The sequence below is a fragment of the Aythya marila genome (genome assembly GCF_965140915.1).
Source record: "Aythya marila genome assembly, chromosome: 9".
NCBI lineage: Eukaryota > Metazoa > Chordata > Aves > Anseriformes > Anatidae > Aythya > Aythya marila.
The window spans coordinates 26,075,231-26,103,086 of NC_139050.1; the positions used below are offsets into that span (position 1 = coordinate 26,075,231).

Here is a 27,856-nt window from a genome sequence, read left to right on the forward strand (position 1 = left end):
GGAGGTGGGAGAACTGACTGTCTGATTTCTGACACTGCCGTAACACTGCTGTGGTGAAGAAACAGAAATTTACTGACCATGGGGTTTCGCAGACACCCTTTAAAATGGAGTTTTGCAAAGTATTTCTTGCGCTTCAGGAAAAAAATAAATAAATCTAGCTGGTCTTCCAGACAGAACATGGAATTGCACTGGAAACTCAGAGTGATAATCTCTAGTTTAAAAACACAGTTGAGCTTTCTCAAGCTACCTGACTGCTAGTTTTTCCACAGATGAAGCAGTCCACATGCTCATTAGCAGATTTCTTGATGACATGCAAAATATTTGTATGATAAATGGCTATGCAAACATTTCCAGCTCCCAACAGCTCGGAAATATGCTTTGTATTTCTGATCAGCAGAGAGCCTACTTTGCTTGCTTCAAATTGCCTCCAAATTTATGCCAAACTAACAGCAACTCATTTAAAGATTGCATTAGTATGTTTTGAAGCACAAGAAAAGAGGAAAAAAAATTGGACATACTTCAAGACCAAGATTGTAAAAAATTGGTGCATGAGAATTTGCCAGAAATGCAAATCAATCAGTTTTTTGTGGTATTGTGATGTTGCAATTGAACATTTTGAAAATTGTTCTACTCAAGGAATCTTAGTAGCAGACACAAGCTGGAAGCAATAGTGCTCCCTCCACTTAGCTGTCCACTTCACCACAAACAAAGAAATAAAAAGGCAATTGACATTGTAATCTGGATATCCATACAGAGAAATATTATAATTTAAGGCTAGAAGTCAGTTTGATAACACACGGCAAGCAGCAATACCACAATCGGGCTACCAGCTGGAAAAGAAAACAAATACAAATACCAATGGATAAAACCACTGAACCACCAGAGGAACCTTCCTTCTTTATCTGCTCCCAGCCCTTCAGTAGAAATTCACCAAATGATAACAAGTCTGAAAGTGCCACCAGCAGTCTTGCAAATCGGCTATTAATTTGGACTGTGTTTAAAAACAAGGTCCCAGGAAATGAGCAGAGCTGCCTGGCCTGTGGGCCCACGGTGAGCACAGCACACGAGTGCTGCAGCTGCAGCCGAGCCAGCCCCGTGGCACCACCACCTGGGGCTGCAGGGAGGGAATGGAGAGAAGAGGTCACGAATCAGGGGCAAAGCTGCCATGGGATGCCACGGGGTTGGCACAGCGTTTGTTTTTAATGCCTTCCTTTCTTTTAAAGCTGTGACTGACATAGCTGGGGCTCTGGTGCAGGACTCGGGCCACTGCTAAAGGAGCCACAAGGGCCAGACAAGGTGGAAGGGAGCTCTGTTACGACAAGCTACACTAAGCAGGCAGAAGCTATGCTAAGGATTTGTTTTAAAAACCAGCCAATATCTCCGGGAAAATTCTGAAAAACAAATCAGGGAGTACCAGAAGTGCGAACAGAAAAGCATCTATATCCCTAACTACTGCCAGGACTGAAAGCAAATTTAGCTGGAAAAACATCTGCAAAATCAGATGGGGAGCTCTCAGAACAACCACCTGCTAGGTGAGGAACCGAAAAGCTGAGCAGCCTGTATACCTTGCACACAGCATGCCCATAAAACACTGATCAACTGAAGACGCATCTAGTACAGTGGTATCAGGGGCAGGGGAAAGTGCTCAAAAATTAAGATTTTTTTTTTGAGAGATAGAAGAAGAAAAACAACAAACAAACAAAATAACCAATCATTTCTCTGAGCAAACTGCTTCCAAAACTCCTTTGTGAGGTGCCAACCATGAAATAGATAAAGATGTAACCTGAATTCACCCAAAGGTAAACAGTGAAATCTGATAAAACTATGACTGATTTTTCAAAACAACAACAAAACAGGGCCTTAAATATGCCCAGCACTAACACAAATGACCCTGTGGGTTGATTTGAAGTCAGTTTCCACAGCCAGACTTGGAGACATGCTCCGCGTTTTGTTTTCTTTTTGTTCTCCCAGCGACAGCTCACCTTGCGTGCCCCAAACCAGAATTTCTCCACTCATGCCCATGGGTGTAACCAGTGTCCCTCTAGTGTTAATGAAGTTATATCAATGGAAATTGGATTAGGCCGAAATTATGTGTGAAAATACTAAACAAGCAGATGCATGATCCCAGCAATATGTGGTGAAATCCACAAATGGCTTTTGTCCACAGACCTTCTTCCCACTGTTGAAACACAGACAAAGCAGCAGAGCTGCCGTGGGGCTGAGAGCTCCAGAGCAGAACACTCTTACCAAAGACCACCACCCGAGGCACCACCACCCAGGCCAGACAAGTGCTACAGACAAATCCAAGAGTGAAATTTAAGCAACAAGCTGTTCATCAGGCAGGAGATGGATCAATTTATTTCACTGCAGCACATGGCAACAGAGTAAATTCCCGTGTTGTGAGTGAGAGCTCTGCATTCCCGAGCAGCAACAGCAGGGTTACTAAATTCAAAGGGACTTCTCCCTTCAGGCATGATTTAGTAAGAGTTAACTGAACATGCAAGCCAACTGCTGCAAGCCAATTGCTGCAAGCCAGAATTGTGCATGCACATTAAAAAAAAAAAAAAAAAAAAAAAAAAGACGAAGGAAAAGAAGGGAGAAAAACCCCACCACTTTTATTCAATGCTGATGCAATGTTACAGCAATAACCATTGTTCTCTTTGTTCTACTTACACCTTAAACTGAAACAAACACAACTTAGTGCTTTTTCATATTAAGTATGTGACCATATTGCATTTAGAATGCATTTGCTCTTCTATGTGGTGTGTGAACTGGTAATCACACCAGCTATGGTATTGTACCCCGATTATGAATCAAATCTGGTCAAATCTGACTTCAAAAGTAGGTAGGGAAACACTAACACTTATTTAAGTAAGAACAACATCCTACACTGATAAATCTGACAGACTTCGCTGCATACTTGCTGCATATCTAGGTGTGCCTGATGAGCTGTGAATACAGTGATCTGTACCCCATCCTGCCGTGCTGCCAGTAGTACCTGTAAATACTGCATATCTATAAAATACTGGCAAACAGGGTAAGCAGAAAAGCCTTTTTAAAAATAAATTTTGTTTTTCCAATTAGTGCTTTTGACAGCATTGCAGTTTCCCTAGGATAGGAAGAAAGTCCTGAAAACTAATTCTGAAGCAGCTTTTCTAATTGACCATATCCGGCAAACTTTCAAACATGGATATTAGGGATGAAACTTCATGCCACAAAGACAGATGTCATCTCTTCTCACGAGAAATGACTGAATTCTATGAAACCTTAGTATCTAGCTATTAACTGTTACTTATTTTGGAAGAAACAAAACATGGTTATTCTAACAACTGCATGTCCTGCAGCTCAGGAACGCACCACCAGGCACTGTACTGCTGTGTCTACGAGATGAAGTATTTTGGAAACTGCAGTTCACATGGCCCTATGTGCTGGCTGGGACGTGCTGGCTGTAAAACCTACGTGGTCCATCCTTTGCCTCTTAGCCAGCCCACAGGGCTGCCTCAGCAGCCACTGCTACTGCACTGCACAGCGCGGTGAACGCCACCACGGTGGAAGGTGGCAGAGTGGAGCAGACCCAGGCACCAGCAAGGAGACGGGGGCAAAATGGGAAGGCGCAGGTCATGCTTGGATGGATATGGCATCAGGCTATCTTGCAGCTACTCTAATCTTTCACAGAGAGAAACACAACATTTTCTGAAGAGAAAAAAAAAAAATCAATGATGCAGGTATTGGGAATATTTGTAAGAACAAAATATTCTGTGTGCAACTATATCACAGCCTTCCCGCATGCAGCCACTGCACTACCTAGCCACGGGGGTACCCAAAGCATATCATTCTCATCAAAAGCAAAGTGTGCAGCCTGTGTGTTGAAAGAAATGCATGTTTGTGCAAAAGAGAAAATAAAAAGAAGAAAAGTTCATGATCTCAGATTGGTTACCATTACGTTGTCAAAGCCATCCTGAAGGGATACAGCAGAGCTACAGACATCCTAAAGGAAAAGGACAGGCGAGAAAATAGCAAACAATACAGAGAATATATATTATTAGGCTCAGCTTGTTAGTACAGTAGAACAGCACCTTTACAGCGCTCACCCGAATGTACTGAAAGAATGCTGGTGTTCTGAAACACTGACAGAACCCTTACAAGTGTTTCATGATGCTAATGAATCTCCACACTTTTATGAGATTTATGAACAGAAACTCAAAACATGGAAAGGAAACTGCCACCCACTGGAGCCTATTTATTCTATATATAGTATTAAACATTTTGGACAAACCATATTATTTGTTTTCAAGAGCACAGCATGAACAATACAGCACTGAAGGTCAGAGTCCTTGTGGACTAGTTTCACAGAACTGTTCTCTTTGGAGGTTTCATGAAACACCAGTCCTAATAATTTCAAGCTGCACAGGTAACTTCATTCTCCAGCTGCTGAGATATAAAATCCAAAGAGGAAATCTTCCCCGTTTAAGCTCAACCTAACAACCTACACCACATAGTAATAATACTTACAAGTCATTTTCTTCCTGAATTTCCAAATACTACCTTCAGGCTTCTACCTGTACAGCATTTCCTGCTCTAAATCCAGGACTACAGAAAGAACTACCGCAAATTCCCAAAGGCCACCTGGCTGAACTAAGGCACCAGCCAAGCGTGCAGGCAGGTGTCCTGCTGGGGCAGCCTGCAGTCTCAGAGAGCATGCAGAAGTTCCAGTGCCACCAGTACCTTGGAGGGGTTTCTCTGGTATCAGTATTGCCAGCAAACACTCAAACAAGGAAAGCAAACTGTACGGCCTGGTGAATTGCTCATTCATTTTACCACAGTGCAAGTTTCCAAATAATGTCCCAAATTAATCTCCCCAAACAATCTATAAGCAAAAAATCAGAAGTATACAGCAAAACGTGCCCGTCTGTGGTACTCCCCAGGATGCTACAAAGGATGCCACTGTGTAGAGGTAGTCTGGAGACAAAAGATTGGCTTAACTTGGTTTACCTCAGCTTAATTTGCACTGACTTACTGCTGACACAAAAAAAAAGGGCTGATACAGACCTGCCGAGTAGATTGAAGAGCACCCAACATGTCATTTGTTAGCTGAGATATGCATTTGGACCTACCCAGCTGAACTTTAATGCAACTGTTAGACTGGGCATGCCCTCATAACAGTATTGAATATGAACCATATTTTATGAAAAAGTTCATGACAGACACCTTATTAAACTTATTTAGGCCTCGAATCACATCCTCCTGATAGGCTGTTTCTCATTACTGACAAACTGCCTAGGCAGAGCTTCAGAGCAAAATCTAAGCACTGTTCTTAACATTTCAGATACGGGTATTGTTTGAAACCAAAAGGCAAATCCAACATCCTTTGTCCTCTAAATACAACAATGTTAAAAAAACAGATTTATTAAGTGTGAGAATACTATGTTGTTCTAGATCTTCAATAATTACTTTTAAATCCACCTAGCCATAAGTAGTGAACATCATTTGTTTACTAAAGGCTCTTATTGAAACCTGCATTCTTTCATAATAATTGAAAACCATTTCAACCTAACACTCAAATATTGAGGTACTGTCTAACGTAAGAGGTAATTCAAGGTTCCTATTGAACAGGAAGCAATGGCTGACTGTAGAAGCCATTATCCTAACATTTAGGGCAACTAGTCCCTAGTGCCTTCTAGTGCCTATTGGACACCAATGAGGGATCAAATATCCACTGTACCACTGACCTTACAAAACACGTAGTAGAGGAGGCTTTTTAGTGGAGGCTTTTTTTCTTTTTTTTTTAATTTTGATTTTTCTTTTAAAGAAAGGTAGTATAAGACACATATACAGGAAACCCTGGTTTCATCGTTATGAACAGCCCATCTACATGTAAAACTATTCTAGTCCATCAGCAATTTAAGCACTGCAGAGGGCTTTATGTGCATCATAACAGGGAGACTGAAGGAGGTATGATAAGGACAATGAGGGAGCTCTAACGAAACAGACACAGCATGTGAAAAATGATGAGAATACTTGCCAAAAATTTTGATAATTTTAAGCAAGCGGGACACATCATAAAGTTTGAAGGCAAGAACTCAGCATAAGGATAATACAATACAGATGACTGCAGTGAGGGGAGGAATGGGTAGAGTAGGTCTTTAAAAGTAAAAGTGAGCAGTTACTGGTTGTACCGCCAAATACTATACACACATATTGTTTATCTGGGATCCAAAAGAAAAAAATTATTTTCCTTGGTTCTTATGCCATCAACTCAAAATCAGCCTGGCTGTAACCATATTCTGAAAATTATCTTAGGCTCAGAAGGGAGTTGCGTAACAGGCATGTGTGGTTTGGCACACAGCAACAGTACTCTGTAAAAATGTTAGGAGAGTACCAGCTGCTTCTACAGAACATGCACATCCACGTGCACATGTGTATGGATTTGGCTGCTGCTGGACTTCCTGGAATTTTTAGGAGGTTTGTTTGGAGGTACATAGCACCATGCTAATTCCGTCATGAAAGTCACTGGTGGAACAACAGGGAACTAGAGTAACATCAAGTAGCAGAAGCAAAACCTGATTTCATGAAACACGCTAAAAATAGAAAGGGCTAAAAGGCCAAAGGGCAAATGAAGTTTAAAAGCAGATGGTCCTGCCTAAGCAATATTTAGGGTGTTACTGTGAGTGTAAATGTCAGCTGGCTCTCCACTCCATGTGCCTATTCAGGGCAAGCAGCCCCAACACAAGGCAAAACCACTGTGTTGCTCTTCAGCCTTTGGAGTTTGGACAAACCTGTTGGAGAGATCGTGCCTGTGCTTGCTGCCTGAGCAGCCGCTGCTGCTGCTGCTGCTGCTCTTGCTGCAGGAGTTTCATCTGGAGCAACTGCTGCTGAGGTGTGATTGCGTGGATAGAGGGGGGCTGCATCATGGTGCCAGAGCGTCGCTGCAGCATGTTCGACAGGGCTTGTTTCGTATTAGTTGGAACAAAGGAGCTTGTTGGATCCAGTCTGGAACCACCTAAAACCCACCAAAAACACAAATGTTTTCTCTGCCATCTGCAGGGAAGTTGTTAGTACAGTTCACTGCTAATTCATCACCTCCTGTTTGATTAGACCTACAATAATGATGATAAACTCATCTCTGTAAAGGCAGACAGGGAACTGGATTAAACCAGATTACTGGCCTGAAAAATTGAAAGGGCAAAATTGCTTTGAAGACTACCACTTGTAAATGAGAATGAAAAGTAAAAAGGCTATGGGCTCCTACATGTTCTACATCAGCCAAGATGTTTGACTACTACTGAAAAACAAAATTTGCATGTCACATCAAAAGCATGATACGAACAGCTCATTATGTCAAATCATGTTATCATGAGGTGGCAGTAACTTATGCATCGGCGCTACTTGAGAAATAACAAGTACATATAGGTCAACAGACTTAGGAAGGTACATCTTATACATGTTTTTTAAAAATCATAATTTTCTTAATTTTGTAGACACTTTCTGGTATTTTCTGAAGACTTTTATGTATCTTAAATGCAGATCTAGTTATATTTGGAGCTTCAGAAAAAATATTTAACATTTATAATTGGAAACAAACTTCCAAGCTTCTGTGCATAATATCCGAGAAGGACAGAACATCTATTTCAAAATCTGCTGCCCACAAGAACATCTAAAATATGTATGTTAAATTATATACACATAAAGAAACAAAACAAGCATACAAAAAATTGAACACATCTCAAATGCTGAAAAAAGATAGCCCACAGATTTATTTATTCCATCTAGCAGATGTTAAATTACCCACCATGGTTCTTGATGTGAATCAAAGAAGAAATAACTCCAGAAGAAATAACCTGAAGGTCACTTGTTCCTTTTAATCATCCCTCTCATTTAACTCCTCATTGAACTTCTACCAGCTTTTTATAAGAAAAATTCATCAGTATCACAAAAAATCCACCACAAAATCCACCAAAAAAAATAATAATAATAAAAAAATCCACCAGCAGGTCAGTTTTGCTTATCTACCAGGAGAGTTTAACAGCTTAAGAGACAGACGTACAACTGCTAATGGAAGGTTCTTCTAAAAATGTCTAACTAAAGGAATAAAACCAATGGCATCAGCCATCACAACCTGCTTCAGAGAAAGTTCAGAACAAAATCTGGTTGTAGTAAGTCAAATTCTATCATAGATCAAATTAAAAAGGCCCAGTGAGTGAACCCAAAGCTTACACATACCTGGTGGGAGGGGTTGGTTCTGCACAAAGAAACCAGGCTGCTGTGGCTGTCCCATGATGTTGTAACCCCACAAGGCAGACTGAGGATGGTGCATCATTTGAGAGGAAATAGGTGAATAATTGGGAGGCACTCTGTATAAGTTGTTCTGTGGATATTCCTTAAAATACACAGTAAAAGTGAATGTAACTGACATTCATACCTTACTAACTCATAAATAATGCCAATTTTCCTACTAAATTATTAAAGGATAGAGACAGTTCCCATTGTCGTTTGCAATGATGTAAAAAACAGATTAAGTCTCAGGCTGCCCACAGGTAATTAACACTAAACTTCTTAGAGACACCATCCATTTTTACCTTATTAGCAAGTATTTTCTGCAGGCTATAATTAGGCAAAGCACAAGCTCTGCTTACTGTATCAGTTTATCAATAACGGGATAAACTTAACAGAAATATCAAAAAGGCCAGAAAACTATGTTAAAATTATACCTGTTTCAAACACAACACGGTGCCAAACCAGCTGGATGCTGTCAGAATACTGTAACATCTACAAGGCATACAACTATATCAGCAGCACTGTGGAAAGGCTGCAATCGTGCAAAATGCTGCTTTTGTAAATGTACATTATTATTCAGGTGGTGCCGAGTCTGTTTCTCAAACACCTGGCTCTGTGTGATTCTTCAGCTGAGGAACTCACACCTCAAAACAACATTAAAGCCAACAGGGCAAGCAGCTCAGAAGCCAGAACAAACGGCACAGTGAAACAGTTTATCTGTGTGGAAGAGGTTTTTTCAAACTGGTTTCTATTTGAATGGGACCTGAGTTTGAACCAACATGCTTGCTTTCAAACATAATTTGAGCAGGAGGTATTTTAGAAATTGACAGAGAATCTAAGTGCTGTAATTTTACTCCAAACAAGAGAAAGCATGTTTGTTGCCTGAATAATATTAGTGAGTTAAGTTCCAGTCTAGCATATTTTATATTGCACGTAAAGTCCTAAGCCCTGTACACTTCTCTACACTGATTCTCCTGGAAGCTCTCTCTGATAGAAATACAGCCTCCAGCTGCCCATCTCTATTCATTCCCTTTATTAGGACCAGGTCTCCAGGTGGAGGACAATTTCTGAAGGTAGCTGAGAGAGCACTGTGCAACGTCAGATGCTCCAGCAAGGTATTTCAAGTTTTGCACAGGGCATCAACCACTTACATCAGTCCTTGAGCTTGACTTTGACTTTCTCTTCCTGCCTTTTGTCTTCTTCTCATCATCCATGCCATGTTTTCCCTGATCTGAGAGCTCTCCTGACTTTCTTTCTGGTTCCTGAGAGACAGGTGTGGTAGGCTCTTCCTCCTCCTCCTCTGGAGGAAGGGGCAAGGGCTCGAGGTAGTAGCTCCGTGGCTTGGGTTTGGGGTGTGTGTGATACAGGAGGAGATGCTGCTGCTCTTCGTATTTGATCACTTTCCTATCGACACGAACTGTACCAAACCATGCCCAGGAGAGAGGGGCGGGATTTTTATGACCTTCAAATAAGTCCCAAGGGGACACTTTTTGTTTTGTTGAAACCTGAAGGCCCTGTTTCAAAACAAAAGTGAAGTTAGCGTTTTAGGAAAGTTGAACACTAGAGCAAATTACTTGCTTTTGTATGATTTGAGTCAGAAAATCCAGTAACAGTTTTTCTCCTCCACAAAATAAATCAAGTGCATAATGGTGGGATTTTAACCTCCATCAAGGCTACCACTAGCTAAAGCAGTTACATTTCTATAGTACTATTTGCTTGTAGCCATGTTAAATATTTCAATTTCCATCTAACGCATTTCAGAGGAAAAGTCAAATAATTAATCTAGTTAATCTGAAGATTGCTAGAAGTTTACATATTTAAGTAAGGGGGGGGTAAGAATAAAAAGCTCCACCCTTCTCTCCTAAATAAATTCACCTTAAAAAATACATATCCTTTTATATTGACAAAAATTCCAAACCAGCTAACACACTTCTTATTTTCCTTTTCTTTCCTGTCTTTCGTAAGGAGGATCACCCCCCAGCTTCCTCTCAGCACGTAACAGATCAAAAGGTTTCCAGGTCAAATGAGCTCTCAGATGTAGGATTCTGCTTGAAAAACAAATCCTTTTGTAAGAGCTGCTGCTGTTCAGCTCCAAGTCAAACATAATCTTCCTTTTTGGCTGATATCAGTCAAGACCCTAGATTGCAAAATCAAGCAAGCTGATGTCAACACTCATTACATTAGGAGTTACAAATTGGCCGTGTACCCTGTGGAATTAATGAGGTAGGACATGCAACAAACATCATTCACTTCTAGTTTGTATAGATGTTGATGGACAAACTTTAAACAAACTGAAAAGTGAAAGGTTATCCAAACTCCTGAACTTGCATGGGTGGCATAAAATTGTTTCCATTGAAGAAGCCTATACTTCAAAAGCTCTGAGGCTACTTGCAAGCACTGGTGAGTTGTTAGGAAGAGGACAGACCCATTATCAGTGCGAATGCAGGGCTGGTGGTGCTGCTGTATCATACAACTCACACCAGGTTGCTCGGACTCATCCAGCTCCCTGAGCGCCCCTCTATAAACCCAGTCCTGGTTTCACACACTGTCCAAGAACTTTCACATGGATCATGCAAGAAAAACAGTGCACATGTATTTCAAACAGAAATATATTTGGTAACAAAAAAAACAGTCAGTTGTTTGCAACTCTTTTTAACAGTGCTGCTCTTACAAGCCCAGCATCACTCAACTTCCACATCATTGCTCATAGGGAGCCTACTTGTTTAACACATTGCATTGCTGAGGCTGAAGCTGTGGTAATGACTGCATTAGAAAGCTGCACTACAGCAGAAATACGATACTGGTTTTGATACTGTGTGTAAATGCATGCACTCTACAAGCTGTACCCGCTTGCTTGAATTTCCCATCACCAAAAAATCATGAAAAAAAATTAGATGAAAGTAAACATTTACTCTTGCCTGTTTCTTATCAATGGAGTCAAATCCTGCAATTTTGTTGCCCTTGGTGTCAATCAAGGATCCCATTGGCTCACAAGTAATAATATCACATGTCTGCTTTGGCAAAGGGAGCAGCTGGCGAACCTTGTCAATGCTTTCTGACCGCTTGTCTCCCAGCTCTTTCTAAAGAATAAATAAAACAATCAATCAAACAGAAAGGAGAAAAAAAAAGGAAGAGAAACATTGCACTGCTTTCACTATTAGAAAATGTCCAGTTTCTGAATGAATCATTTCCCTGTACTTTTACTAAATTTAAACAAATGGTTTTGCAGAGCTGGTTATTTTTTTAGTTTGCTTTTTTTTTGTTGTTAGTTTCTGGTCTTGTTGTGTTTTGTTTTTTAAGAATGTAAGTTATTATTTCATCTCTTGTTTGAGCAGAATATAGAAACTATATAATACAATTTAAATAGAAATTTAGTGTCTCAAACATGAATAAAAGTAATTAAGTCTCTTCCAGGGTCCCTAAATGTAAGGTAATGAGAAGAAAATCTTGGTAGACTGTCTCCCCACCCTCACATTCCTATTTTATTTAATTTCCTTCTTTCACTCCTTATTACCACTAGTGCTACTTCATTCTCTCCTCTTTTTCCGAGGCCTTCCCAGATACTAGAAATGGCAAGATGAAAAGTTGAAAATGTGATTCAAAAGAAATGCTGAAAATGATGAGATGTAACACTTACTTTTAACTTTTTCACTAAATTCATATAAGCCCTTTTGTTTTCCTCGGGCCCTCCTTGAGAAGCATTTGACAAGTCGGAGGCAAGTGTCCCGTTGATGAGAACGCCCAGCATGTCAAGCACAGTTGTGAACAATTCACTGAGAGTAAAATTACAAGTGTTACCCGAGGAATTACACATTGCTAAGAGATCCAGGGACAGATATTCACAGCAAAAGGCACAAACACAGCTCTTTAGACAAGCCGAATTTTTCAGTGCTTTCTGCATGCACGCACAACTCAGCTCGCATGCACCGGCCCCGGTGTATACATGCAGGTGAACTGTCAAGATACACACACAGATCTTACACACCACAGCTCAGAGCTACAGACAGCACAAAGAGCTAATAGTCATTAGGAACTACAGCTCCAGTTTGGGAAACTGCTAGGAAAACATGCTTGTTAAGGAGCAGTGTAAATAGTGTTTCCAGTGCTTTCCAAGATAGAGATGTTCCCCAGCTGAGACCAGCATTGAGCATGTAAGTTGCACTCAAGCAGTAATATTGTAATAATAAGAAAAATATAACAGTAACATCCATGCAATCTAGATTTAAAGGCACGAAGGACATTGATTAGCTTGTTTTAACAGCGCAGACATACTTGTTGGTCTGCATATCAACAGTTCCTGAAGTGATTATCTGAAGGAGCAGAAGTGCCCAGTCAGTGGTCCACTGGGTACTCCTCTGCACAGTATCAAACATGCCACCTACCTGCAAAATAACACAGCAGATAGCAAAGCTCTGCATGTATCTCACAGATGCATGCTTCCTCATCACGTGTTACTTATGAATAAAACTGCCATCCAGTCCCATGTGTTCTTGAGTGCTGACTGCCACTCTGATGTACTGAGCTTAAACACATTTTTCTCCCTACCCCATTCTTTCAGAAAAAAAGCTTCTCCTATGAAGGAACTACAGAAAAGCAAAATAGTACTGCACTGCTCCTTCAGCTTCCTATCTTCACTTTCATGTTTGACGCAACAAATTTTGAAGCGTGTGAAAAGATTCTTAGAACTGAGAAGGTACTGAAGTAAAACCTTTTAGTTATTGCCTTCCCCCCACATACAAAAATTAGACAATAAAATCCACTGCATAGAGAAAGGGACCTAAAGAACAAGATAGTATTGACTGAAAATAAAAACTGCTACATGATGTATTTGACTCCACAAACAATTTTTCCCAATTCCTACGAGTATTTTATGACACTGTAAAACATGCCTTTTCTTTGAGAATGAACCATTTCATCAGAACTGTTCCTGCAAAGGATTAACCTGCATCAACACAAGATCAGCTTATGAGCCTGATTTCCAAACCAGCCAGAATAGAGCCCAAACCCCACATATCAAAGATACAACACTTCTAGCTAATGCAAGCACAGATCAAGCCTTCAGACAGTGCCAACTCTGTACAGGAATAAGCATCTCCCTGTTACACAACAGGAGGCCTAAGGGAGCTAATGCAAACCAACACTGGTCTTTCCTCGCTGGTGCACTGCAGCCCAGGGTCCTCCTGCTCTACCATGATGCTACTGTCAGCATTGCTGGTTTGTGTATTATCCCTGCACACAGTATCTGCTTCGAATCATCTTGCCTGTTCCCCATTTTACAACTTTCCAAAAATATTTTTTTCATGTTTATAATCACACTAAATCCTTCACTTTTTATGCCTGTAGTTGTCTCACTTCACAATTCTTCCCAATGCTTAAAGCTTATTTCTACATTTTACCTTGCTCAAGAAACACAGACTGTTTCAAATCTCAGTATCTGCTTTTAGCTCCTACACCTTGTTGACTTTATGTCTAAGATTACTCCTTCGACTACATATGTAGTTTATTGTTTACAAAGGGATAAAATCTTACTGCTTTAGTAATAAACCACTTATTACCCATATCAAGCGTTGGCTCAAGTCCCCCTACCCTGAGCCAGTGGCAGCATATGGTTTCCCCCTCTGGTTGCACCTGAGCAGCTTCCAAGGAGGTGGGAGAAGAACAGTGCTGCAGTGTTACTCCTGCCTTGGAGCTCCCTCACTTGGCCTTACACAAAGTCTCTATACACCTCCGTCACTGTGCTAAATGAGCTGCAGTGACCCTGACATCTAGTACAGAAGTTTCAGGAGATGTGGGACATTGAAGGACTCGATGTAAACTTTTTAAGTCGACTGATATTCAAGTAGTGGCAACTGAAATTGCACATGTAAATTAAACAGCCAAATATTACATTTCCCGAGACCTCCAAAAAGATCAGCTATATTGCCTAATTCCATAAATCCCTTGCTTGTCACAAGAGGATAAACCAGCCCATCAGTAGACAATAACCTTCAGTGTCTAAATAAAGGTGATACAATTTCTGATATTCCAGTGCCACCGAAAGGATGAAAGCAGCACAAAAACAAGGTGTGAATTGGGCATAGTCTGTCCTTCCTACTCATTTTCTATGAACAATGCCCAAACACTATGGCCAGGAAGCATCAGCTGAAACAAGAGAGACAGGAAAAGCAGAGAATCCCCTGTGATGCCACACTGAGGCACGGGGAGCACTAATGGCCTTTGCTGCCCCTGGCCAGCCCCATCTGGGGCAACCCCCATGCCCCATGCCTGTCCCTAGCCCAGAAGCTTGTCAGGAGCCTCAGCTCATCACCATAGCCCTGCCTAGAAATCCCAGACCAGGGTTGTGTCTGACCATGCCTCTCCTCACCGGGCCGGATCCTGGCACCCCCCCAAGAGGCTGACAGCCCGGTATGACCTCGGCCTGTCCCCGTCCTGGTGGAGGTGCCAGGTGCCCGGGGCTGGGATTTCCTCTGGGAGCCCTGGCCCCTGCACTACCCAGACACAGTAGTTCTTGCACCTTACCATGTACTTCAAGTAGCTGCTACATCTCTTTATACCAACAGAAGGAGCACGTAAGTTTTTCTTACCAAATTAAGACGAAGTTGTAAGGCTTCATGCATCATTTGTCTAGCTTTAACATCATCCTGGTACCGTTCTTCCCTCCAGTTACTAAGGATCTAAAAGAAACCATTTTAGTAAGGTTGTTTTCTCCCTGTAGAGGAATTTTCTCCCCTTCAAGTTTAAGTATTTGTGACCATTACCTCTGAGGAGCCATAAAAGATTATTAACCTTTCTTATCGTCATGCCTGTTCAAAGCTTAGACCATATTAAATACAACAAAGGAAGGTAAAAATTGAATTTATACAGGGTTAATACTCTGCTATCAATTATGTGACTAGATCTTCCTATTGTAGCAAAAAGAAAATAAGGATCTTCATTATGCATTTATTAAAAATAGAGTTCAAACATCCTATTTAACTGCTCACCATATGTATATAAATGGATCTCTTGTACTGGATGCAGCTTCCCAACAGAATCCTGTTGGGTGCTCTGGATGAGAAAGGACCAAAACCTTAGGGAATCTGGACCAGCTGCATTTCAGAGGAGAAACCATACCTCTAAAGAAGAATCCAAGTGGCAGTAACACCAGGGAAAAAAAGATCAAAGGAATGAATTTAACTAGGATGTGAACCAAAGTCTGAGTCTAGACCTGCAGTGAGAGCAGTATGGGCAAATAACAGCCCTACAAGTATCAATTTTCACTGCCACAGTAAGTTAGAGAAACTAGAGACAGAAAAAGGAAACATACATGTATTCCCACTACACTGGGTACTGCATATGTTCACTTACAGGACCGTCTCTAGGAGCTAGCAATATTCATGTAGGCTACAGCATCAACCAGATGGGAACAAGGAGGCTACAGCAGAATCAGAGGTTGTGAATGAGCATAAGTGAAGGAAAAGTTGTAGGGATAGTTTCTCTGGGCAATAGGCTAGTCTGGGACTAGCAATGTTAAAACAAAACAAGCAAGAGCAAAACAAATAAACAAACAAAAAACCTCACAACTTAACTGTACTAGCTGAAGAAGATGAAAGGTTTTCCCAAAGATGTTAAGTTTCAAACTTACAAAAACTTCTTTCTGACCAAGCTAGAGACTGAGAAGACTCTTCCTCTCAGAACAAGCATCTGTTACTGTGTTTCCTGGAATGAACTGAAACCAGTCTCAAGTTCAATAGATTTTTCCATAACAATTTAAAAAAAAAATAAAAAATTTACTCTCATAAACTGATAAAACACTTCCCCATTCTTTCTTCCTTGGACTGTTCCTTTTGGTAGGCCATGCACTATAATTTTCCTGGCTTGAAACTGTCCTATAAACATAAAACTGATGACACAAACATCCAGTGAAGGGTGCTTATGGTTATGTGCTTGTTTTACCTGATTAACTTGATTCTGCAGTGATGTTAGAAGCCCTTCCCGTTGCTCATCCTGTCCCTTAAGGCAAGTAAGTACCAAAGAAAGGAAAGGTTGCTGACTCAAAAGAGACATGCTTTAAGAGAAGCAAACACAGAAGTCAATTAGTAACATTACTTTAATACCCCCCAAATCTTCACCACCTTCCTTGTTTTGTCTATTTTTTCCCTCTGGAAGTGGCATTGCCTGCATCTATGTCTGTTTCTGTTTTAGTAAATTAAAGTCTCACATGACAAATTAAAAGAACATGCACGTAAATAGGAAGAGCACCAGCCAGTATAAATGCACACGTTATACATGCCATTGCTGAGAACCCACCTAGCTCAAGGCATTTAATGACCAAGAATTACATGAACACTTGAAGGACTGACTCAGAAACAGAGCATGCTATTTGAAGACTACTTTCATTAAACAGGGAGATAATTGTAGTGGAGACTAGGCAGCTGAAGTTTCTAATCCATGTTAGTGGTCTGAAGTGAATCTCGAGGTTCCCCTACAAGCACTGATTAGAATGTAAGCCACCTAAATTCCACTTAAAATCTTACACGGGTTTAGTGTATGTAAATTGAGATGCAGCTTTAAACGTTTTTAGGAAACTTTGTAAAGGTTTTCAGAATACATACATACATACATATAGTAAAGGGTATCCATTATGAACATAAAATTTAGACAAACTGAAAGAAACAGAGACAAATCTGAAACTACAACATGTAAAGTAGAAGAGAAGTAAAAAACGTCAGCAAAGGTATTTGAGTAACAGTTCGTGCAATGATTTTTACAGTTTTAGATACGTAAGCTCCTAGAAAATTACATGCACCCTTAAACACAATAGAGACGTATCCATGCATACACACATACATTTATTGTAAATTTTCATTTCAGCAGTTATTTTCATTTGGCAGTTAACCTGACTTCAGCATTTTATGTGACAACTAGTATTAAGGAATGGCAAAATCTCTAGGTTCTGTAAAACAAGCAAATTAGAAAGTCTGCAATTATGGAAGTCATGTTAAACAGGTTTGTTTGTTTGTTTGTTTGTTTTGTTTTCATATTTGAGGAACACCCATGGTAGGAACATGTGTTCATTTACTCATTCATTTCCATAAGAAAAATTTACAACTTGCAAGATAACTATTATCACAATAGTTATCCTTGCTACACAAAGTGGGGTTTGAAAAAAAGATACAACAAATACCCTGTATAAGATTTTGTCATGAACAGAGTAGGAAAGTTTGGTTTTGATTGAGGTTGAAAGGTTTCAAAAAGCCGCTGGTGAAGTCATTTATTGTTGCAGTTATAACAACCTTTTAAATGTTTTTACTTCTGTGCACGGGACCTGTCATGGAGGAAGGGCTTAACAGTTTCTACAGCATTTTATTTGTGGTTTGAAGAGATTCTTGTTTTAGGTTTTCTATACATGATCTCTCCCATACAAAAAGAAAGCAGAGAGAGGTTCCATACTCCCTTTTACTGATGCAAAAAAAACTGGCAAATTGCATGAGAGCCAGTGAATAGCAGAAGAGTGCTGAAATACCCGGAAATACCTAGCAAAGAGATCCGTAAAGCAAGATGTCATTTTTGTCTATCAGTGGAACAGGCAGGTACTACAAATGAAGTAGAAGGACAAGGATTTAATTCAAAAACTGAACACGGCAAACCTCTCTAGACTGATATATTTGTTACATGAGAAGCTTCTTAAAGAGAGAACACAAATGAACTAGGGTCCAACCTGACACAGAGTAACAGGCATACAGCAATTATCAGGGAAAGAAAATAAATAAATCTCTTAACCCTATGGGTAAAATAAGCTAGTTGGAAGAGGCTGAAAAAGAGCAGATTTAAAAGGTTTCACAGAATTTAATGACAACCATACGTCAAAAATCAATACATGCAAGAGCACTATAAAGTGGTAATGCCCAATTATTGGTCCCTTGTTCAGGGAAAATATACAGCATGAGAAACATGGAGGATGAATAACAATGCTCACTAATAACACAAGAACAATAAACTTATAGTGGTATCATATGTAACAGTCAAAAACCCTGAGCCTTTAAGAACTGATTTGCTTTCTCTCTAATAAGTGTACTTTGGAAGAGCTTTCCAAGAAGAAAGACGGTCAGTATTTGAAGCTAAGAGGCTTTGTTGTGTAGAGTGTTTAACGTAATTTACATCATAACTGGAACAAAATAAAAACAAATAATAAACACTGTACAAGAATATTTTACTAAATGAAAAATCAATAACTATTAAATCATTAAAATTCTCATTCCTTTGGAAAAGTTAGAGATGAACTTCAAGCTCCACTACTCTCCACAGGAATTAAGTGACATCTTAGGACAGTTATGGTATCTTACTGGCAAGGAAGTGGCCTACCACCATAGAAGGGAAGAGACAACAAGCCCTCTGATTGTCCTTTTTAATTTCCAACATTACCCATCAGCAAGCTGCAGAATAGCCACTGGAAGACATGTTACAAAGCTTTCACATTTTGTCTTCTGAAACCAATGGCATTTTTCAGATTAAATGAAACCTGAAACCTGTCTCGGTTTGATAACTTACTGCTCCAAAGAAGTGAGCCAATGAGGCCTTGTGAAGCAAAAACCCAGCCCAGTATACCCCTCCTTCAAAAATACCTTCCAGCTCTGTTAACAGAGAATTCCCAAGGTCATACCTCTTTTGCTTCTGTCTATCTCTTTCCTTCTTAGAAGATGACCCCAAATGTTGTCCTTTCTCCAGCTCTTCTCCCGCAGCTTTCAAGACCCTACCTTGAACTGAGGTAGGCAGTTTTGCAATCAAGGGAGCCACCAGCCATACTCCTCGCCTCTCAGAAGAGCTAGAAACAGAGCAAACGTATTTCAGCCAAAATATCCATGTAGTTTTGCAACCAGTACTAGCTGTTAAAAAACTGAACTGCTTTAATAGAGCAGTTGGCACAACACGTCTGGAGTAACTACTGTGGACTGAACAATCATAATTTCTGGTTTCCAAAAATTCAAGAATAGCAACTATATTTATTGTTAAACAAAAGTAAATAGAAGTAACCTTCAGGTAACTCATTTCTGTACATTCCTGCTTCAAGTGCAAAATGTCTAGGCAATCTATGCAAAATTAAGCATCACGTTGGCTAAAATAATTAAAAAGGTGCTACAGAAAATACCTTAGGAATGTCTTTTTACCATTCTGTCTTGTATTACTTGTGTCAGCATTTCCAACAGAGTTTGGATTGAAGAGGCCTATACCAGAGTTAGAAGAGTTATTGTTTAGATCAGCGGATTGCTGAAACACCTCTATTGTCGCCTTTGCAATATTATCCAACAAGCTGTTCATTTCAGCCACAGACCCAGAACCCTACAGTAAAACATAAGCAAACTAGCACATTCATGGTATGTTTGCTCATGGACTACGTTAAAATTTAACAGTCTTATCTAAACATTTAATGCAAAAAAGTAAGTTTGAAAACAAATACTCACAGACTCCTTCATGCACTGCTTGATCATTAGTTGCAGCTCCAACCAAGACTGACGGAGAGTCCACTGATCTAAATTCTGTGAAAGAATTAACATTACAAATACAGGTGTCAACACTTCAAAGGTGCGAGGGGAAGAAATATCTCATAATTGAATGTATTATATGCAAAAGCCTTCTTATAAGCAGATCATCACAATCACTACTCTTTTTAATAATCTAATGGCATTCCAGAATATCAGACCCACTCAAGAAACTACATTAATGGTCCACCATTACTCAGTAACTGTGCAACTTTTCTGAATAAAAATCCTGCTCTCTGCAAAATATGAGTTTAGTTAAATACAAATACAGAAAATGTAATTAGTATTTTCTTTAATAAATATATTTAACCATTGTGCTGTCATCCAAATAGACACATTTGTATTTAGTACAAGGCCATCTAGACATGATTAAAGTAAACTAAGCAGCTAAAGTGATTGTTTTGCAGAACACCAATCAATTTTTGTCCTGGTCTGGCTATTGTTGACTCGACACAGTTGAGATTTCACAGAAAATCCATTTTTGTAAGTTTGAGGAATGAAATAGTCCTATAGTATTTGGATTTAAAGAAGCAATCAGTTTAGGACCACGTGGATTGCATTTGAGCCTTTTCCACAGAGCAGGAGTGTCTTTCAAGCCACTGCTGTCACAGAGCCCTACTGAGACAGTATGCATCTCCACCTAAACATCCCCAAAAGCAGCTCCCTTTTCAGCAGCTCCTTAACAGCTGACAATGATAAACAGTAACAATGAGCATGCAGCACACTTGTTTCCTCCAAAACTGTGAAATCAGAAGTAGAGGCACCAGAATTCTGTAAGATGTTTACAGCAAAGACTAGAGATCCTGAGCACATATAATGTTTAAAGAAGAATCTAACGCTTGGTTGCACCAGGAATTGCAAATCATCATCACTTTGTGCTGCTGCTGAATGACAGGTTAAGAGTTAGTACCTCACAGGTGGTTTTTGCACCTTCTTTTTCTCCACTGCATTACCTGAAGTATGCGTTTGATGTGCTGCCTCTGAGGGTTGTCTCCCTCAGTGCATTCTTTAATACCATGAGGATAGCAGATAAGTTGAAGAAGTTTCTGTGCTTGTTTGTTTGAAAGAACAGGATCCAAAATAAGATCTTTGTCTGTGCATAGCCTCTCAGGTTCTTTTAAGCAGTGTTCTCCAACCCATTCCTGTAAGTAACCAGATAACAGATTCAGAAGATAGTTTCAATGTTCAAATATTACCTTTCGTTAAGCTAAGCAGAAAAGTGATTTTCTATATGCAAAACTTAAAGGGAAATATGGTTTATCTGAGATTAGAAACATCATCTGTCATTCAGTACCACCTGAAAGTATGACTGTTAACTGTTTTCAAAAATTAATTTCTTCCGAGCTTTGAAGAACTTCTATAATTTGAAAGCAACTTTGTAATAAAAGAAAGACTACTGTAAAAGCACTTTGAACAGACAGCTGATGGAGTGGTCCTACTGTCTTCTCAAAGTGCTTGAGAGTCAGGCAGGAAAAATACCTCAGATCTGATAGAGCATAGGGAGACGCTAACAACCAACTTATGCCATTATTTCCCCCACTAACAGTCTATTAAATGTCTCTGCTCCAAAACAGGAAACCCAAAGAGAAGTCAAATATTTAAATATTTCAGCATTCATTTTATACCAAAATACGTTATCCTTTTCAAATAAAATACCATTGTTTCGCTAAATGAAGACAGAAGAGTAGTTCTTACAAATTACCTGCTGGCAAATAGTTCTTAGCACATATCTAGCATACTCGCTTAAACTAGCAGTTTCTATGGAAACAGCTTTTCCACATGATTTCAGTGTGTGAGAGGAACCCCACATTTCATCCTCATTTAGGTCTTCTAATAAGCCTCTCATAGTGAAGTCCTCGCTCTTCAAGGTGTTGACACTGCTGCTGCCAATCTCGGCATCACCTGCAGAGCAAAGGACACAAGCACAGAGTGAACTTTACCCAAGGCCCCATGCCTCTAGACAGGGACATCTGCACAGGCACAGGCAAGCTGAGGAATAAAACAGGAGTAACAGGAGTAAAGCTTTTTCTTTAAAAAAAAATAAATTTTTTAAAAAAAAAAAAAAGTAAGTTTTAGTGATCTGAAAATCGCTACGGCCAAAGTATTGCCTGCTTGCTTCATTTTGCATGGTATCTTTTTGGTGGATATTTCAGAAGCAGAAAAACATTTATACAGATCAAGCACAACTAAAACTGCCGTGCTCCACAGGAAAGTGGAGCACCTTCGAATGCACAGACTTGCTTTGGCAGATAAGGAAGTGTTGGGTTACTCATTGTTCTCAGATGTCTGATTTTTCCAAGTCTTCTCTCTTACTTTGATTTATTAACACTCCATAGATCAAGAGACAAGTCTCGACTGATGGTACCCTCAGTTGTCTTACTATGAACTTTTCCACCAGAAGGATGGACCTTCATGGGAATGGAAAAGGGCAGCACATGGTGAGAGAGCCCTGGCAAACATGGGAGAGCTGATCTTCCCTGCAAGGCATCAGCTCAGCTCTGTGCCACCATCTGCCTGAAACAAGCAGGGGTGACCAATGGAGCAAGGAAAAGCAGTTAGGACATGATGTAAAAAATAAGACCTGTAACAGTCTATGTTAAAACTGATGTTTAAGGCTTTGCAGCCGTGGACAAGAAAGTAGATGCAACTACAGCATGTAGAAGTGGAGAAAATAGCAGAAAATAGCCCACACTACTGCATGTAATAACACCCTAGAGTCTGTGAGGCCTTCCAGGAGCGTGCAGGTGAAGCAGGCTAATATAGCCAAATTGTTAAGTCAGCACAAACTCCTGTGGATCACACCTGTTTGACCATATATGATAGTTATCCCCTAGAAAACCTCTCAGTTTACCACCAACATCAACTAACATGGCATGACAAGGCGAAATGGTTTGTTTCAGCACCACATTAAATATTTACTCTTTTAAACATCCACTTCCACACCATGGCCTCTGCTTATACATTATGCTAGGATTTCTTCCTAAAATCGACAACTACCAGCAAAATATTAAAATAAGGAGACTGACAGTGTAAACTGACAGACATGTGAGTTGCAGTGAAGACACAAATAAGCTGTGTGTCCAGATCTTCCTTCTTATCACCCTGCACCAAGACCCTATTCAAACCATGTCCCTGTGTAGGGATGAAACAGCAAGTGTTCACACTGCACAGTATTAGTGAAGAAAAATAGCAGATCTCAGCACTCTGAAGTGCAAGAGAACATAGATAATGGCCATAAACGTATTTCAAGCTCACTTTCAATCTATCAGTCCATCTCTGCTAGCTATTTCCTTAACTTCTTTCCCAACATAGTCATGTTGTTAAGGACTATGAGGTTTTTGAGAGTACTGAGACACTGACCAACAGAGAACATAATGTTAGTACTCTAGCTGGAGGTATACCTCTGTTGGTATATGCACATCTGGGAGAACTTGTTTGTTTAATTGGACGTTTACTTAGCTCCAAAAATACACATCACCACAGTTCCCCAGAGCTTTACCTGAACTTAAGCCAAATCAAAACTCTGAGATAGTTATTTGTTTGAATAAATATTACACTCCTTGTTCATGGAGAGTTGCTTTGCTTAGCAGTGATTCTTTTTTAAGTTTCTCAATGACTGACAGACACAATTCGTGGAAAGCACAGAAAAAGGTGGGAAAAGTGATCTGAGACCTTATTTCCTCTTGAGCGTGACTTGCCTGAATTTGAAGCATACTTGGACTTGGTGGCAGGGGAGGTCAAAATGTTAAAAAGCCACATCTGCTTACAGGCTCATCAGCTGGGGCTGACTCACCAGAGAAAAATGCTGTCTCTTGACCTGTGGGGGAAACACTACTCTTATGCTACAGAAGCACAGACAGCATCTACATTTTTCTTCTGTCACCGGCGCTTTTCTTTCCCAGTATATGTGAAGTATCACGGTACAACTTTAACCCAAGCCCTAGAGCAAAAACATTACGCATGACTCTGCATAATCTTACCAAGCATCAAAATTGCTTTTAAGACTGCAAACACAGCTCCCACTTCTATACTGTTGTGAGCAGCAGCCAAGAGGTGACGATCACAAGAAGAACGAATTCCAGGAAATAATTTCCCTATGGAAAGAAGAGCAAATCTTTTGGAAAATGGTTATGCTTTACCATCTAAAATTTCCTTTGTACAAATTCCTTTTCATCCAAAACAGCTATAGAAACACGATAACTGAATGAAGAATCGAATGTCATAACTGAAGTTGAAGACCAAAGGGTAAGTCGTTAAAATCAAGTGGGATACGTGGTGTTCTGGTTTTGGCTGGCATAGAGTTTGTTTTCTTCGCAGTAGGCTTGCATGGTGCTATGTTTTGGATTTGAAATTAAAACAGTGGTGATAACAGTGATGGTTTTGTTGCTGCTGAGCAGTCCTTACAAAGTCAAGGCCTTTCTGTTTCTTACACTGTCCCACCAGCAAGGAGGCTGAGAACGCACAAGAAGTTGGTGGGGGGTGGACAGCCAGGGCACTGAGGGCATGTCAGTGATGGCATTTGTCTTCCGAAAAAAACATCATGCATGTTCAGCCCTGCTTTCTTGTAAATGGCTGAACATCTGCCTACCAATGGGAAGTAGTGAATGAATTCCTTGCTTTACTTTGCTTGCATGTGCAACTTCGGTTTTATGTATTAAACCATCTTAATCTCAACCCACAAGTTTTCTCACTTCTGCCTTTCCAATTCTCTACTCCCCTAGGGTGTAGTGAGTGAGCAGTTGAGTGGGGTTCAGCTGCCCACCAGGGTTAACCCATGCCACATTGTTGTGATGTATTAATATCAAATATTAAAATAAGTTATAATTACTTAAATAGAAAAAGAAGCCAGTCATTTCACTGTTTCTATATAAACAGCAAATTTAGCCACAATGAGATGTTGAAGTGTATTTTGGTTTTGACTTCACAGATGTAGGAAATGACTTCCTTTACCTAGTCTTCATAACAAATGAGGCAAAATTAATTAATATAAACGCCTGTTGCACGGTTAAGCCTAATCCCACAGTTTAGAAGCAGACTACAAAAGCCATCAGTGAATGCTTTTTCTGACTTCAAGGAGAAGATACACAGACTGAAAGATAGGGAGGGAGAAAGGAAAGACAAATCTACCACCTTTCTGAAATGGTCAACTGAGCCACACACAATAGAAGTCTGCAATGTAGTCACATCTTGTTTGATCTGTACTACCTGCTAGAGTTCTAACATGACTCTCCCTTTCCATTTAAATTAATTTCTATTTCTAGGGAAGCCTGGAGCCACGTAATGTATTTCTGTTATTCAGACAGTATTCACAGCCTTTACTTATTTTGTTCAAATTTGTTAAGTGAGGTTCATTCATTTCTGTTGAATGAAGAATGTTGAAAAAGAAGCTACTATTGCTTTTAGATGGAAAAAGTTGACGTCACTTAAGAGTTTAAAATAATTTCAGGTTATTTTTGCCATAGAAATAGTCTTGTCATCAAGTTTTCTGAAATGCTTAAGAGTCAAAACACACGTTATTTTAATGGTTATTTCGTTTTAACTGTCAGGTGCTTGTTCCTTGCCCTGTTCCTTCCTCTTTTGGTCTGTGGCAAAACCACCCAAGTCAGACCACAGAATATTCAAATTTAAAAAAATAAATTAAAAAAAATCCAATAGGAAAGATACGTTAATGGATTTTGAGGACGGTTTTCCTCGTGTTTCTTCTGTTGGACTAGATGTTTTACTGTGCCTTACTTAAAATCACATATAATTTCAGTTTACACACAAGGCTACCAAGCTGCATTATGTGTATTCCTATCAGTTTCTACATCACTGCAGGATGACCCACATGCAGCATGGACACACACAGGACATTTTTCCAACAAATAAGAATAGTATACATCACCTTTTAACTAGAGAAAAATCTGTGATTTTAAGCAGGCTGTAATTTCTAATTGCACCATGGATATTTTCACACATGAAATCTGAAGCCACCCAAAAACATCCAGATTCATTCTCTGAAATGAAAGGACCATGCAGCAGGCAGCTTACCTGTTTCCTGTGGAAAGAGGCAGACCTGGGGTGTCCTGAAGAGGTGTAGGAGAAGCCGACAGGTCATCCTGGCCCCAGGCTCAGCATCTGGATCCCCGCAGGCTATGGAATATGGGACATGGACATAGGGCATCTACCCAGGACCTCACAAGTCACGCTGGCAGGCCTGGAAAGGTTCTAATTCACAGCCCCATTTTAAATGTAAATACAATAATTTCATCAACAGGAATCAGCATTTATGGCCTTCAGTCATTAAAAAACAAACAAACAAACAAACAAAAACACAGGAAAGAATAGTATGATTTTTGTTAAGCAAGGGACCTAATTAATGGCAGAAGAGAATACATGGCTAAACTACCTTTTGATAGTCAATGAAGAAATAAGAAAAACAAATCCAGGCAGAAAATGAAAAGAAATGGGATGTGACCAACAAAGGGGACCATAGCCGCTGTACTCCAGCGTGGATGCAAAGATGGTGCCAGAGAGAAAATTGATGCCAGAAGGAAATGAGAGAGAAATGCACACTGTGGGCTACAGAGGATACATAGAACAGGTGAGCTTCCAAAATGTTTCACAGCACAACCCAAGTAGATCTGGCAGACATTTGGTGATACTGCATAACAGAAGAGGACAGAGCATTGTCAACAAATCTGACAGCACTTGTCAGCTGTGGGTTTTCTGATCTAACCTGGCAGCACTCCTTTTGCGAACTGCAGGGACATACATGCTGTAATGTACAACAGGTGGCGTTTCACTACTTATTCAATCATTGGAAGCTCACTAAAAAGTCTTAAGTTTTTCATTCTAAGTTTTTGTCTGAATACATTCTTACCAGCTGCAAGAAGAGAAGGCAGTGCAACGTGCTGAACTACATCCTCCAGAGAAAAGCACTGCCGGGCAATCAATATAGCAATGAAAGTGGCCAGGGAATCATGGAATGACAGGTCACTCACCTGGAAAGAAAAACATTGCTATGCTTCACGTGGCAGTGCACATCTCGCTGCCATGATTATTAAAGAATTAAATATTAGAATAAAGAGCAAAATGTACACACATATGCATCTGTCTCCACATTTTAGTGCATTACCAAACTTTTAATGACAAATAATGATAGCTTTGAACTAAATTTTAACACAGACCTATTTCAAATAGCACAAATTAATTCCAAAATAAAACCCACTCGTCCTATAAAAACCTGGGACAATTTTATCATTCTATAAAAATTGATAATACCAACACTCATTCCTTAGCTTAAGGACAAGAATATGTCCCCAATGTACACAGCTGCAATCTGTTCCCAAACTGCAGATCAATATATTGGATCAGATATTGAATAACGTTAGTCACCATAATCCTGCTGACTTAACAAGGCTATGGTAACTTATATCAGGTGAGTTAAGAACAGCAAAATGTACCACAAACTCTACAATTTAAGAACCAACACCAAACACAGGGTCTTTAAAACAGTTATTTACACATCCATCAGCACTTCAGGAAAAGTATGCCAACATCTGCTCCTTTCCAAGAGCACCTCCAATATTCTGTAACATTCCATAATAAAGTAAGAAAAAAATGCTGACAAAGAGAAATCTCTAAGCACTGCCCAAATTTTACATTCATGCTGAAGATGTAGGGAAGAATAAAAATCAATCAGGAACCTCATGAAATGCCTTGAAAACTGATGGACATAGGACCAACTTTGTGCCCAGCATTATGCACTGAATGGAGACCTTACTATACCTCTAAGTGCACCTGAGGTAAGTAAGTTTAACAGGTACTTTAGAAGACAGTGTGGACTTACATCGACGCTGCAGAGCAGATCATTGAAACCCCACACATGATTTGAAGAACAGCAAAGAGCTTTTACAACCCCTAGCCACTCTGAGCTCAGCACCGTGCAGCATGCTGTCAGCTCCGCACAAAGGTTTGCTATGTCATTAATCCTACAAGAGAAGAGAAAAACAAATACAGAAGCAAGATCTTTTGAATACAATTAATATTTAGGTCAAAGGAAATCGATGTTTGACAGAAGA

General features: G+C 39.9%; 1 protein-coding gene across 1 annotated transcript in view; it reads right to left on the reverse strand.

Annotated features, from left to right (window-relative positions):
• Positions 1-27,856, reverse strand: part of MED12L (mediator complex subunit 12L) — a 132,698-nt gene that overhangs the window by 9,155 nt on the left and 95,687 nt on the right. Inside the window, exons 22-38 of the mRNA XM_082767075.1 lie at positions 27,625-27,766; positions 26,656-26,776; positions 25,824-25,925; positions 23,774-23,887; positions 21,496-21,695; positions 20,747-20,935; positions 19,716-19,790; positions 19,403-19,593; positions 18,917-19,078; positions 16,210-16,321; positions 14,859-14,948; positions 12,547-12,656; positions 11,912-12,047; positions 11,193-11,354; positions 9,426-9,788; positions 8,221-8,377; positions 6,777-7,000 (exon numbers count right to left, since the gene is read on the reverse strand). Coding sequence (XP_082623201.1) covers positions 6,777-7,000; positions 8,221-8,377; positions 9,426-9,788; positions 11,193-11,354; positions 11,912-12,047; positions 12,547-12,656; positions 14,859-14,948; positions 16,210-16,321; positions 18,917-19,078; positions 19,403-19,593; positions 19,716-19,790; positions 20,747-20,935; positions 21,496-21,695; positions 23,774-23,887; positions 25,824-25,925; positions 26,656-26,776; positions 27,625-27,766 — 2,650 coding nt within the window. The remainder of the gene's footprint in view (positions 1-6,776; positions 7,001-8,220; positions 8,378-9,425; positions 9,789-11,192; positions 11,355-11,911; positions 12,048-12,546; positions 12,657-14,858; positions 14,949-16,209; positions 16,322-18,916; positions 19,079-19,402; positions 19,594-19,715; positions 19,791-20,746; positions 20,936-21,495; positions 21,696-23,773; positions 23,888-25,823; positions 25,926-26,655; positions 26,777-27,624; positions 27,767-27,856) is intronic.